The sequence below is a fragment of the Acipenser ruthenus genome, chromosome 31 (assembly GCF_902713425.1).
Source record: "Acipenser ruthenus chromosome 31, fAciRut3.2 maternal haplotype, whole genome shotgun sequence".
Classification (NCBI taxonomy): Eukaryota; Metazoa; Chordata; class Actinopteri; order Acipenseriformes; family Acipenseridae; genus Acipenser; species Acipenser ruthenus.
The window spans coordinates 6,500,816-6,514,786 of record NC_081219.1 but is presented as its reverse complement, the minus strand read 5'-3'; the positions used below and the strand labels follow the sequence as shown (position 1 = coordinate 6,514,786).

General features: G+C 40.9%; 1 protein-coding gene across 4 annotated transcripts in view; it reads right to left on the bottom strand.

Annotated features, from left to right (window-relative positions):
- LOC117964728 (golgin subfamily A member 2-like) overlaps positions 1-13,971 on the bottom strand; it is a 79,958-nt gene that overhangs the window by 61,482 nt on the left and 4,505 nt on the right. Inside the window, exons 2-4 of one of the 4 annotated variants that reach the window (XM_059005379.1) lie at positions 6,058-6,177; positions 1,909-1,989; positions 342-512 (exon numbers count right to left, since the gene is read on the bottom strand). In XM_059005379.1, coding sequence (XP_058861362.1) covers positions 342-512; positions 1,909-1,989; positions 6,058-6,177 — 372 coding nt within the window. The remainder of the gene's footprint in view (positions 1-341; positions 513-1,908; positions 1,990-6,057; positions 6,178-13,971) is intronic. The other 3 variants (XM_059005381.1, XM_059005380.1, XM_059005382.1) reach the window with 3 other exon arrangements.

Sequence of the window (13,971 nt, the reverse complement as noted above, 5' to 3'; positions counted from 1 at the left end):
TGAACAAAAAAGGTTTGCGTCAAGAAAAATGTATTAAAAGCCAAGGAGGCCCGCTTTACTCTAATTTGAGATTTTGATAAAAAGACCAGGCTTGTTCTTTTTTAGAAAACATTTCTCAGGATAAATCAGCAGCATTTACCTAGAACATGGGTGTTACACACTTAGAAATAGTTACGGAAATGCAAGAATTCCAGAAAAAAAAAAAATATAGCCTGGTTTCTCTTTTGGGAATTGCCAAATCAGCAAGGATTAGGGAATTCACATAATTGAAAATAGCCTGAATCAGTGATAAAATAGGCTGGATCATCAACACTAAGCAGCAGACATAGACACAGACAAACCTGCAAGTTGGGTTCACAGTGAAGCGACGAGGTTACACACTCAGAGTTAGTAGCACTAGTGCTGCTGCTGCTGCTGCTGTTAGACACAATGGAGGCGTGAAACAACACGCCAGGCGTGTCCTCAACCAGCTGTCCGCTGGGGGGGCTGCCCACTTCACCATCAGTGTAGGCCTGCCAGGGAAACACAGCATAAACATTCACAACCACTCACAAACAAGCACAAGCTGCTAGCAAACAAGAGGAGCACATTTTAGCAATGGACACACAATTCACATAACAGAACATTTTCCTATCTTTCCCGTTTTATATTTTATCACCGATTGGAACCTTCTGATTTGGCATTAAAGACTAAGTCCCTAAGTGTAGGTAAAACGGTATACTGTGGGGATCCACTGAGAGAGAGAGAGAGAGAGAGAGAGAGAGAGAGAGAGAGAGAGAGAGAGAGAGAGAGAGAGAGAGAGAGAGAGAGAGAGAGAGAGAGAGTCGTTCTGATGGCACAGGCGCCAAATTTACAAGACAACCCAAGTTGCAATTGCAGGTGGCTGCCACTAGGGTACTAGCAGTGGTATCACCCAGTGCAGGGTTGCTTCAGGGTAAACCACGTGGCTGTACCAAGAATGGTATAGCATGCAGGCGCATCCACACACAGGCAGAGTGGAAGCAAAAATAAACACAAAAAAGGCAAACAAAACACACAGTGAGGGAAAAAGCAGCTGAGTTAATAAAACTTCTAAAACAAGCTGCTCAGCGCTGCTCCCACTAAAAGGCAGGTCCCGCTGCAGGAACCTTCTCCCTGACATACCCTCCGTATACTTTAGCAGGATATGTAAAAAAAATCCCTGAACATAAACACTATTCAAAGTTGTGCAGACCCCAGTTAAACACATGGGGCCACATAGTAGAGTACTCACGTCCCCGGTACCACACGGTACTCGCATAATTAGTTTACTCACCAAACACAACATTACTGCCATCTCTCAGAACAACTGTATTGGCCAATACATTTAGCAAGCATTTTATTATTTATCTAGTGTGATTGACTACCACCACTTCTTGCACAGTTTTAAGTAGTGTAAGACAAGGTTTTGATCCTACCATTTGAATACATGTCACCCCCCTCCCCACTCTTGGCTCGGTCTAACCATCTTCTAACAGAAGAGATCTGTTCCCAAGCCTCTCAGCTAAAGGCTTTGATAGATTGTAGTGTCAAATGCTGAAAAGGTAGATTTTTGCATTTTTTGGTACCTTACATCCTTAAGAAAAAACATGCAGGGGTCTGATTGTGCCACTGAAAAGGAGGGTTTGGCAAGTCTCAGTCCTACTAACTGTTAATCTTCAAAATATTAAGCAAGAAGAAACCCTGGAGTCTGAACCCAAGACACAATGCTCACAAACCATGCAAGACAAAGAAAACAGCAAACTGTAAAATATACTCACTAAACACAAAAAAATAAAAGACAATTCAAAAGGTGAAAACCTTAACCTGAGCAAAACCACAGGCTACCCAAGTCATCTGAAGAAATGTAAGCATGCAGTGGCAAGAGAAATCCAGCTATAGAGACCTCACCTGGCCTTTATCCAATGGAGGTACTGCTACCCCATTAGAGAGACAAAGATCAGACACCAACACCTTCAGAATGTTCTGAATCTGGAAGAGGGTTAGAAAATGGAGAGAAAAGCGAGCTCAAAAAGAGTGATAGGAAGGGACAAGCCAAACCGCTGGGAGAGATATGCAGCAGAGTACTCTCATTCCTGTTTGCAGAGGATTAGCAAATCGATTCAGTCATCGGATCCATGTGTTTTAGTAACAGAACATGCATTAAAAACTGAACACAGTTCAACTTTCTCTCCTTTAACAAGAGGTTAGCTACAGATCCAGAGAGCTGCAATTCAGTATTGCATTGTGCAATTCCTCATTCATCTAACGCTTTAAGTTAAAAGGACATTTTGACTTTCTTTTTTATTATTTCTGTAGTTCTACTATTTTTACTAAATAACTGGCTATAAAAGTATATATTTTCTAACACTAGTAGTAGGCTACTTGCTGTCAGCAATGTATTGTATGTTTCTTTGCTAAGCTGATCGTTCATTTCATACACCTGCATATAGATCAGTGGTACGCGAAGCGGGCGGCGCAGAGAGTCAGGAAGGGGGGCACGACTATGACAAAAGGGGCAGTTTAAATAAATACATAAAATGACAGCTAATTAGTCCAAGTTCTTACCTTTCAAATGAGCCATTGACGATCACTCTAGGACTTGTACAACCAGAGAAATGATGTTTGAAGTGGCGAGTGTGAGTGAAACTGCAGTGAACACAGCCGGAATGGTGGTTTCCATGTATGGGGTGACAAGTGTAGGCAGCTCTGCAGCATACAATGCCAAATCAAACGCGTCAATGGACGTGGGTTTGCATGTCAGCTTCAGATATAACGGTAGCTAGCATTTTTATTTATTTATTTTTTAACCCAGATTTACTTTTTCAGATTCTTTTTTTTTTAGATGTAATTGCTGAACGATAATGTTTTTCAGATGTATCAGTTAGGTAAATGTTGAAATCGGCAAGTTTAAAAAAAAAAAAAAAAAAAAAGAATTTAAGTTACATGTACTTTTTCACAGATTTATTTGTTAGAAATGTTAGCAAATGTTGGACTTGCCAAGTGCAAAAATAAATAAATAAAAATAAAAAATAATTCAAAGATGTATTTGTTTCAAACCCAGATTTAATTATTTAACGGCCAGCTCAACCGGGCGGTCGAGCACACATTAACATCCACATTAATTAAAATTGCAGGATTTTCCAGTGACTGAACCGGCCATCTCTACTAGCGGTTAGAAGTGTATACTCCTTGTTTTTCACTGCAGCATCTAATTACACTTATTAGTGGTCACATTTCAGGAAGTGTAGATGTACGAAAACTCCAATTTACTTATTTTTTTCAAAAGCTTCTCCATAGGTAAGGGGCAATTTTTTCATATTTTAGACATTACAAGGAACAGAAAGATATTAATAAAAGCCAAATGCGTTAAACAACAGCAGCATAAGGAATTAATTAAAAACGTGCTCGACTGCACGGTTGAGCGGATGGTTTATGGTAAAAGTAGGTATCATAGGACGAGCTGAAGTAATCAGTAAAAACAAATCTCTATAGTATTTTTTTGTTTGTTTATTTGATTAGCTTGAAATAGTGAACAGTTATTTAAAAACTAAGTTATTCTGCTCTTTCTTCAATTAATGCTTGATAATTCATATTTTATGTAAAGTATTTATAATTGTCAACAAAGAATATATCAACACTGACTCGATAAATAATTATCTTGTGGCGCTGGTAAAAACAACTCCCCCAAAAAATTAATTTGCAAACAAAATTTGTAATTCTGCTTCTCTACAAAAAATATTAATAAAAAGCCAACGTGTAAATGAAGTATTTTTTTGGAGAAGTAAAAGTGTCTGCTACCCCTATAAAAAATGTACCATGTGGTACCTGACCACTGTATTTTAGAACAAGGTATAATGTAATGTTATCAGTGTGAAAGTACAATGGTACTGTATAATATATATATTAAAAACAGAGTTAGGAATATTCAATGCAGTGCGCTACTTTTTTGCCGAGCGAAAAGGCTGGTCAGCCAGATTAGGTTTTTTACTTTCCTGAACAGTGAACACAAGCAGTAGAGTGAGCACAGATTACTTTCAAATTAGACTTTACATGTAGAATCAACACAAACTACTCCACACTGATAAAGTTAAAAAAAATGCATATAGAATATAAATAAGTAAGATTAACAGAGAAAAACAGATTAATCTCAGTTGCATAAGTATTCAACCCCTTTGTTACTGCAGCCCTAAATCAGCTCAGATGCAAATGATTTGTTTGAAAGGTCACAAAATTAGTGAAATGGTTTCAGCCTGTGTGTACTCAAAGTAGTTTAACTTGTACGTAATTTCCCTCAGGTATATAAAGACTTTCAAGCTGCAACTCACATAGTGATCCAACAAAGCAACCATGAAGACCAAGCTTCAAGCTTTCGAAACAAGTCAGGGATAAAGTGTTAGAGAGGCACAGAGCAGGAGAAGGGTACAAGAAAATTTCAAAGACGCTGATTATCCCTCAGCACAGTGAACATAAGAAAGTTTACAAACGAGAGGAGGCCATTCAGCCCATCTTGCTAGTTTGGTTGTTAGTAGCTTATTGATCCCAGAATCTCATCAAGCAGCTTCTTGAAGGATCCCAGGGTGTCAGCTTCAACAACATTACTGGGGAGTTGGTTCCAGACCCTCACAATTCTCTGTGTAAAAAAGTGCCTCCTATGTTCTGTTCTGAATACCCCTTTATCTAATCTCCATTTGTGACCCCTGGTCCTTGTTTCTTTTTTCAGGTCAAAAAAGTCCCCTGGGTCGACATTGTCTATACCTTTTAGGATTTTGAATGTTTGAATCAGATCGCCACAGTCTTCTTTGTTCAAGACTGGATAGATTCAATTCTTTTAGCCTGTCTGCATATGACATGCCTTTTAAACCAGGGATAATTCTGGTTGCTCTTCTTTTGCACTCTTTCTACAGCAGCAATATCCTTTTTGTAACGAGGTGACCAGAACTGAACACAATATTCTAGGTGAGGTCTTACTAATGCATTGTAAAGTTTTAACATTTACTTCCCTTGACTTAAATTCAACACTTGTTGGCCTTTTTTATAGCTTCCCCACATTGTCTAGATGAAGACATTTCTGAGTCAACATAAACTCCTAGGTCTTTTTCATAGTCCCTTCTTCAATTTCAGTATCTCCCATATGATACTTATAATGCACATTTTTATTGCCTGCATGCAATACTTTACACTTCTCTCTATTAAATGTCATTTGCCATGTGTCTGCCCAGTTCTGAATGCTGTCTAGATCATTTTGAATGACCTTTGCTGCTGCAACAGTGTTTGCCACTCCTCCTATTTTTGTGTCGTCTGCAAATTTAACAAGTTTGCTTACTATACCAGAATCTAAATCATTAATGTAGATTAGGAATAGCAGAGGACCTAAAACTGATCCCAGTGTTACACCACTGGTTACCTCGCTCCATTTTGAGGTTTCTCCTCTAATCAGTACTTTCTGTTTTCTACATGTTAACCACTGCCTAATTCATGTGCATGCATTTCCCTACTGCGTTCAGTTTGAGAATTAATCTTTTATGCGGGACTTTGTCAAAAGCTTTCTGGAAATCTAAATACCACAGTATCCCTTAACTCCAAAAAATAAACAGCAGCTTGCATTTTGGAAGTGGTGCCTACATAAAGAATGCATGTGTACAGTACACCATTTTATGGGAGAAACATTTTCACTCATTAGTAATTGTGATAAATATCACTCAAATAGTGTATGTGCTTCTATTTCAAATCTAAAATGCCAAATTCCACTGTCAGTTATTTTTTAATTGAAATGTTATGACGTAGAAGATCTATTTCATCTCATGCAAAATCGAAATGTTCTAGGCCTAACAAGGAAGTGGTTACCTGTATATAAATGTTCAATTGTAAAACTCAGGCATATTACACTGCAAAATCTAATGAAACAGACTAATGAAACTGAAACAGGTACACAGAAATGAAAAGAGGGTGAATAAAACAGAACTGAGCAAAGTACTTTAATAAAACACACAGTAGTATTTTATTTGAAGAGCATGGCAAGATAAGCTATTGCTCATAAGGAATTCCAACTTGACTCACATTGTCAGGGGAGTGTCTGTCATTGGAGGGGGTGTCTGGACGGCTCCCGTCTCGCACCTTCCTCTTTTTCTTGGCCCCTGCATTTGATATTGGGGTGGTTTTCTGCTGATACTCCTTCAGCTGTTGGGAACCAAAAGAGAAAAACATAAATGAAAATGCAAGATGCATGACACGAAAACAACAACCTGCAGTGCATTCAATAGCAGAGCGCTCTCTCTTGGCGCCCCGTAACATGTTAGCAGTTATTGAGCGTTCTGTTAGGAGCGAGCAGTATAACAGCAGCAGCAATACATCACGGTGTATTAAAACAGTCGCTTTAACTCTTTAGGGTCTGCCCAATGGCTCTAACTATTTTTACACAGGCACTGTGAGAGACAGGGCTTTCAAACGAGGTCCTACTTGTGTATTTCCGGTAGATGACAATAGTAAGAGACAGGCTTGAATGCGAGTGTTTTGGAATGTTGCTGCGACGCGGATAAACAGACCTACCTTGTGCAGTAAACAAACATTTTCACACAAAAAATTTACAAAATAAGAGAAATGGCGACTTCAAAGGCATAAGGACCTATTTCCCGATAAATACATATTTGTTTTTCGTGTTTGTGGATCAGATGCACAAGACAAGCACTGGTCGCCACCTTGCTGGCCATTCAAGCCAAAGTGAACAGCTCCCTCTTGTGCCAAATTGGTTAAACTGAATAGAAGTTGATTTGCTATTTGATTGGCTTCCACACAGTTTAGTTGTTTCTTTTCCCACCCAGTTGTTATATTAATCAGGCAGGCTATTTCCACGCCAGCACGAAGCGCCAGCCAACCGAAGAGCCTCAACAAAAGAGCCGGGAGTCTAGCTGTGGGAGTCTAGCTGTGGGAGTCCAGCGAGGGGAGGCCTGCGCCGAGACGCTGTTGGAATAGATCCGAACCTAACAGCGCTCTGGAAGATGCCATCTACTAGTCAGGTCTGTACCTTCCACCCCACCGCTCCCACTGTACCTATTTGTCTCGTCTGTCCTGCTATGACTGTCTCTCACATCCCTGTTCTGTCCTCTCGCCCTCGCCCCTCTCTGGTGCACTCTGGAACTGTCACTCTTCTGCTAACAAAGCTGATTTCATCTCTGCCTTTGCCTCCCACCTCTCTCAATTTCCTTGCTCTCACTGAAACCTGGCTGTCCTCTGATAACACTGTAACTCTCTCTACATCTTGTCCCATACCCCGCGTCTCACTGGACAGGGAGGTGGGACTGGTGTTCTCCTCTCTCACTCCTTACTCTTTTCTGTCCTCTCTGACCTCTCCTCACTCTCTGTCAACACCTTTGAATTTCATGCTGTCCAACTAACCTCTCCCTGTCAACTCCTGCTAATTGTACTGTACCACCCCCCTGGACCTCTCGCTCACTTTCTCGATGAACTCGACTATCTACTCTCCTCCCTCCCCTCTCTGTCTACCCCAGCTGTCCTGTTAGGTGACTTCAATATCCATTTCTCCGACCCCAGTCACTCTGCCGGATTCATCCCTCTACTTCACTCCTTCGACTCCTCTCTGATCACTATTTCATCTATTTGTCTCTGTCTCTCCCCTCTCTCCCTGCTTCTCCTACCCCCGCTGTCACCTCTCGCCGTAACCTCCGCTCTCTCTCCCCCTCTGTCCTTGCCTCCACTGCTGTCTCTCACCTCCCTCCTATCGACTCCTTCTCCCAACTCTCTGTAGACTCTACTACCTCCACCCTCTTCTCCTCCTTCGACTCCCTCTGTCCCCTCCCCTTCCCAACCCTGGTTCTCCTCTGCGCTCCGCTCAGCAAGAACCACACTGCGATCTGCTGAAAAGAAATGAAAGAGAACCAAACTCCCTGCTGCCCTAGACCTCTACCGCACTCTCCTCTCCTCCTTCTCCTCTTCTCTCTCCTCTGCTAAATGTACTTATTTCCAATCTGTAATACAAGCCTCCACTAATAACCCACGTAAACTATTATCTACCTTCTCCTCCCTCCTAAACCCTCCCCCCTCCTCCTCCCTCCTCAATTTCCTCTGATGACTTTGCCTCTTTCTTCTCTTCTAAAATCTCAGATATCTGCAAACTCTTTAACACCTCTCCCTCCCCCGCACCCCCTCCCGCTCCAACCCCTACACCCACTGCATCCCCTACTAACTCACCCTCCTTCTTTATTATTATTATTATTATTTATTTCTTAGCAGACGCCCTTATCCAGGGCGACTTACAATTGTTACAAGATATCACATTATACATTATTTCACATTATACAGATATCAAATTATTTTTACATACAATTACCCATTTATACAGTTGGGTTTTTACTGGAGCAATCTAGGTAAAGTACCTTGCTCAAGGGTACAACAGCAGTGTCCCCCACTGGGGATTGAACCCACAACCCTCCGGTCAAGAGTCCAGAGCCCTAACCACTACTCCACCTTCTCTCCCCCCTCTCAGACTCCTACCTCTCCTCCCTGCTCCAGGGTCACAAACCCACCACGTGCCCTGGACCCCTCCCCACTCACCTCTTTCAAGCTACTGCTCCTGCTCTACTTCTCTTCATCTCCTCCCTTCTCAACATCTCTCTCCTTTCTGGTCTCTTTCCCTCTGCCTTCAAACAAGCTTCTATCACTCCCCTCCTTAAAAAACCTACCCCGACCCCACCTCCCTCCAGAGATACCGTCCTGTCTCCCTGCTACCCTTCCTCTCCAAAACCCTCGAGCGGGCTGTACACCGCCAGCTCTCTGCTTTCCTCTCCAACCACTTAACTCTGCCTGAGCTGCCTCTCTCTCCTCTGTCCTAATTCTCCTCGACCTCTCTGCTGCCTTTGACACTGTCGATCACTCTATTCAACTATCCTCTCTCGCTGACCTGGGAATCTCTGGCACTGCTCTGGCCTGGTTCTCCTCCTACCTCTCCAATCGCACTTATCAGGTAACCTGGCGTGGAGCAACCTCCACACCTCGCCCTCTCTCAACAGGAGTCCCCCCAAGGGTCAGTCTTGGGTCCTCTCACCTGTAAAACTCCTCTTTTGTTCCCTCTGGACACTTATCACTCTTCCTTAAATGCGCTTTACTTGCTCTTATCTGCCCCCTATTTTTTTGCATTTGATCCTTTACTTTAGAGTACTGTAATCTGTCAAATTACTTAATCTGTAGTATTTTGAATTTAATTATATCCTGATGTAACTATCACGGACACTTATCTGCTCCGTTACTGAATCGTATTTTGTCATACTTGTACTTGCTGGAACCAAAGTCATTGTATTAATCTTGCTCTTAATTGTATTATTACTTGTACTGTGGTTCTTGAAATGTATTTTTGTTTTACGACTGTAAGTCGCCCTGGATAAAGGAGCCTGCTAAGAAATAAATAATAATAATAATAATAATAATAAATCAGGGTACCTGGGATGAATAATTTGAACGGGTTTTTGTTTCTTTTTTGTTTCCTTTTGCACATTTTCAATGAATCTTTTTTTTTGGTTGCTTTTGGTCTCTTTTGTATATGGCCATAATTCCCTTATTTATCATCCAATTTGTTCATTTTTTTTCCATGTTCCCTACATGTTGAAGTTTCATTGTGAACTGACAGATTTGAGCTGGCCATGCTAAAATATTTTTTATAAATAATAAATAATGTTTTTTTCTAAAAACTCTCTCTCCTTTTCTGTGGTTTTTGTTATTTGTATTGAACAAGGTGAGTTTCAGCCTATTTCACTTATTTTCATGAAAGCCTAGTGTGTGCACATGTACCTGTAACCTTAATAGTTGGAGTTATAGCCACAAATCTAACAGCAGTAAAAACAGGCGAAAATGGCTCGGCCCCTAATCTTTTTTTTGGTTTAGCATCTTGAAGCACAAGTCATATTTCTCAAGTTATAAATAGTTCAATAGTCCTAAAATAATCATCACTTATAAAAAATACCATAAATCGGTTTTAAAAAGCCAAAATGACAACAAAAATATTACTTGTCACACATGCGTTGGTCAAACAAATTCATATTTTAAAAAATCAATCTGCAGCCACCGCATGCAGGTCTGCCATTTTGAACCTCCAGCGAAGCAGCTCTGAGCTTGACTCGCTACTGTTAGGAAGCACTCGCAGTGTAAAGATCGCTCAATAGAAAGCGCCATGTAGCGCCCTGGTTTCTACTGTACAATGCAAATTACCTACTGTTAATCCTCAAACTGAACGCAGTAGGGATTCAAGGAAATGCATGCACATGGATTAGGGAGTGGTTAACATGTAGAAAACAGAAAGTACTGATAAGAGGTGGAGTACCACAGGGATCAGTATTGGGTCCTCTGCTCTTCCTAATCTACATTAATGATTTAGATTCTGGTATAGTAAGCAAACTTCTTAAATTTGCAGACGACACAAAAATAGGAGGAGTGGCAAACACTGTTGCAGCAGCAAAGGTCATTCAAAATGATCGACAGCTTTCAGAACTGGGCAGACACACGGCAAATGACATTTAATAGACAAAAGTGTAAGGTACTGCACGTAGGCAATAAAAATGTGCGTTATAAATACCATATGGGAGAGTGGCAGTGTGACCCTGCCTTGTGCGTATTGTTTGTTTATATGTTGCATGTAGTGTGTTAAATGTTGGTGTATAGTCATTGGTACACGAGATATAAATGGGTCTGTGTAGCACGTGTGATAAAATGTATATTTGTATTTAGCCACGAGGGTTGCACATCACTTCACGTGCTGATTAAAATGTAATACTATGTGAGCACGGGGAAGGACACGTAATTAATCCATGTGCAGTTGTACCGAGATTCTAATTGAATGATTGATTCGCAATCGAGTCTCGGTACAACTGCATAAAAGACGCACATTGTCACTCAGTCGGGGTGGGGTGTACAGAGAGGAGATAGAGAGGAGACAATCTAAAAATAACAACTGTTAAAACGTGCTGGGTTAGCCAGCACGACACTTACTTGTTTGTTTGTCTGGTTTGTTTGGCCCTTGTGCCCGTTTGTTTTGTGGTTTGTATAAAACCCTTCATTTCATTATTATTTAATAAAGAAAACGAGCGCTTTCGCGTCTCGGTTTTAACCCACAGCTGCTGTGTGTTTGTGTTCTTCCGGGACAGTGACGTCACCACTGCAGCCATCCTGCCCCAGGGAGATATTGAAAATGAAGAAGGAATCTATGAAAAAGACCTAGGAGTTTATGTTGACTCAGAAATGTCTTCATCTAGACAATGTGGAGAAGCTATAAAAAAGGCCAACAAGATGCTCGGATATATTGTGAAAAGTGTTGAATTTAAAATCAAGGGAAGTAATGTTAAAACTTTACAATGCATTAATAAGACCTCATCTAGAAAATTGTGTTCAGTTCTGGTCACCTCGCTACAATTGCTGCTCTAGAAAGAGTGCAAAGAAGAGCGACCAGAATTATACGGAGTTTAAAAGGCATGTCATATGCAGACAGGCTCAAAGAATTGAATCGGTTCAGTCTTGAACAAAGAAGACTATGCGGTGATCTGATTCAAGCATTCCAAATTCTAAAAGGTATTGACAATGTCGACCCAAGGGATATGGGTCCCCAATGTCGACCTGAAAAAAGAAACAAGGACCAGGGGTCACAAATGGAGATTAGATAAAGGGGCATTCAGAACAGAAAATGAGGCACTTTTTTACACAGAGAATTGTGAGGGTCTGGAACCAACTCCCCAGTAATCTTGTTGAAGCTGACACCCTGGGATCCTTCAAGAAGCTGCTTGATGAGATTATGGGAGCAATAAGATACTAACAACCAAACAAACAAGATGGGCCTAATGGCCTCCTCTTGTTTGTAAACTTTCTTATGTTACAAGTAGAACACATGCTCAAAAATCATGGTAAGGCTGAGGTGATGCTTAATTTTTCACTGTCAATATATCGTTCTCCAAAAAAGCAGATGCATCGATTTATCCACGTTATGAAAGGGTAAAAAAAATAATAACTGCAGTAATACATGTGGAGCTGTGGATTACTGTGTAACATTGTTAGTAACGCTTTAAAAAATATTACGCATATAGTAATTAACAGGTTTACTTACTATACCACAATCTAAGTCATTAATGTAGATTAGGAAGAGCAAAGGATCTAATACTGGTTACCTCGCTCCATTTTGAGGTTTCTCCTCTAATCTGTACTTTCTGTTCTCTACATGTTAACCACTCCCTAATTCATGTGCATGCATTTCCTTGAATCCCTAATGCGTTCAGTTTGAGAATTAATCTTGTCAAAATTCTTGGCTGAGAGTCAACAGGTAAGATGCTCTGCTACAGATTACTGAGTCGCTCTAATACCAGAGACATGTGCAGTGCTACATGGGATACTGAGACCTCCACTGCTTTTAAAAAAATAAATAAATAAAAGAAAGAGGACGCAGGGAGCAGTGGAACCATTTTTACATGTTGCATTGCATATACCTACTTTATAATAAACAAAATTATTGGATAGGGATGAAAAGAGGAAATGTTGTCTTTTACATCTGCATTTTAGAAACGGACTGCTGTTACTGTTTGCGTTTTATTAAAATGTCCTGCGTAAACGCGACCTCTGGAGATGACACCCTACAAAACTTGAAACCAAATCTGCATTTATTCATTTGAACTACCCCGTAAAAATGAAGAAAAACAACCACGATCGTTCCAAAACTTGTATCTTTGGTCAGAAGTATGAAGCATCCCGGCAACGTCAGTCCCCAGGTATTCTGTAATGCTGGGCAAATTGTAAGCAAGTACCAGTCATCGCTTAATTAAAACAAAATGTGGGGGCTCCCGAGTGGCGCATCCAGTAAAGGCGCTCTACGTGGAGTGCAGGATGCGCTCTATACTCTGGAAGTCGCGAGTTCGAGTCCAGGCTATTCCACAGCCGACCGAGGACGGGAGCTCCCACGGGGCGGTGAGCAATTGGCCAAGCGTCGCCTGGGGTGAGGGAGGGTTAGGTCGACCAGGGTGTCCTCGGCTCAACGCGCACCAGCGACCCCTGTAGTCTGGCCGGGCGCCTGCGGGCTTGCCTGTAAGCTGCCCGAGAGCTGCGTTGTCCTCCGACGCTGTAGCTCTTGGGTGGCTGCATTTGAGTCCGCAGTGTGAAAAAATGCAGTCGGCCGACGGCACACGCTTCAGAGGACAGTGTGTGTTTGTCTTTGCCCTCCCGAGTCAGCACAGGGGTGGTAGCAGTGAGCTGAGCTTAAAAAAATAAATAAATAATTGGCCATTCCAAATTGGGAGAAAATAATAGGCAACAACTAAATTTATTAAAAAAAAAAAAAAAAAAAAAAAAAAAAAAGTGGACTCTATCATGTCCCTTAACACAATTTAAATATAAGCATTGGGCAACACTCTTGTTACTAAACTGTTTTTTAATTTTTTTTTTTTTTCTCAATTGGTTGTAACTCTGACTTGTTATGGATTTAAACAACGTTTTTTGGGATTTTGCTTTGACCCCCAACTAGTACAAATCCAAAAAAATATTTAAATTACTACTATATATGCATAAACTGATGTAATCAATTTAATATGCATAATAGTTTTTAACACTAGAAGCCCCGCGGCAGTCATTTTCGTGGTTTTTGGTTTTAAAATGTAATTTTCTCCAGTCGTGTAGCACATATGGGGCTGTGCGTTCATGTACCTTTCTGTCCGCATGTATTAAATATTCTCACAAAGCATGAAACACGGGAGTGCAGAAATAAAGGAGACATATTACATTACACCTAAAAGCCCCGGGAGCAGTCACATTGACGGCCACACATAAAACAATTGTATTGTGATTATACAGAAAGGTATTCTACTTTATTATTTTTATTTACCAGTCGCAATGCGTTTAGCTGTAATTAGATTAGTCTCTACTCTCTTCATGAGTGAATGACTGACAGACTATTGTTTTCAATCAGCGTTTTGAAGGCTGGAGCCTGCTTACCAG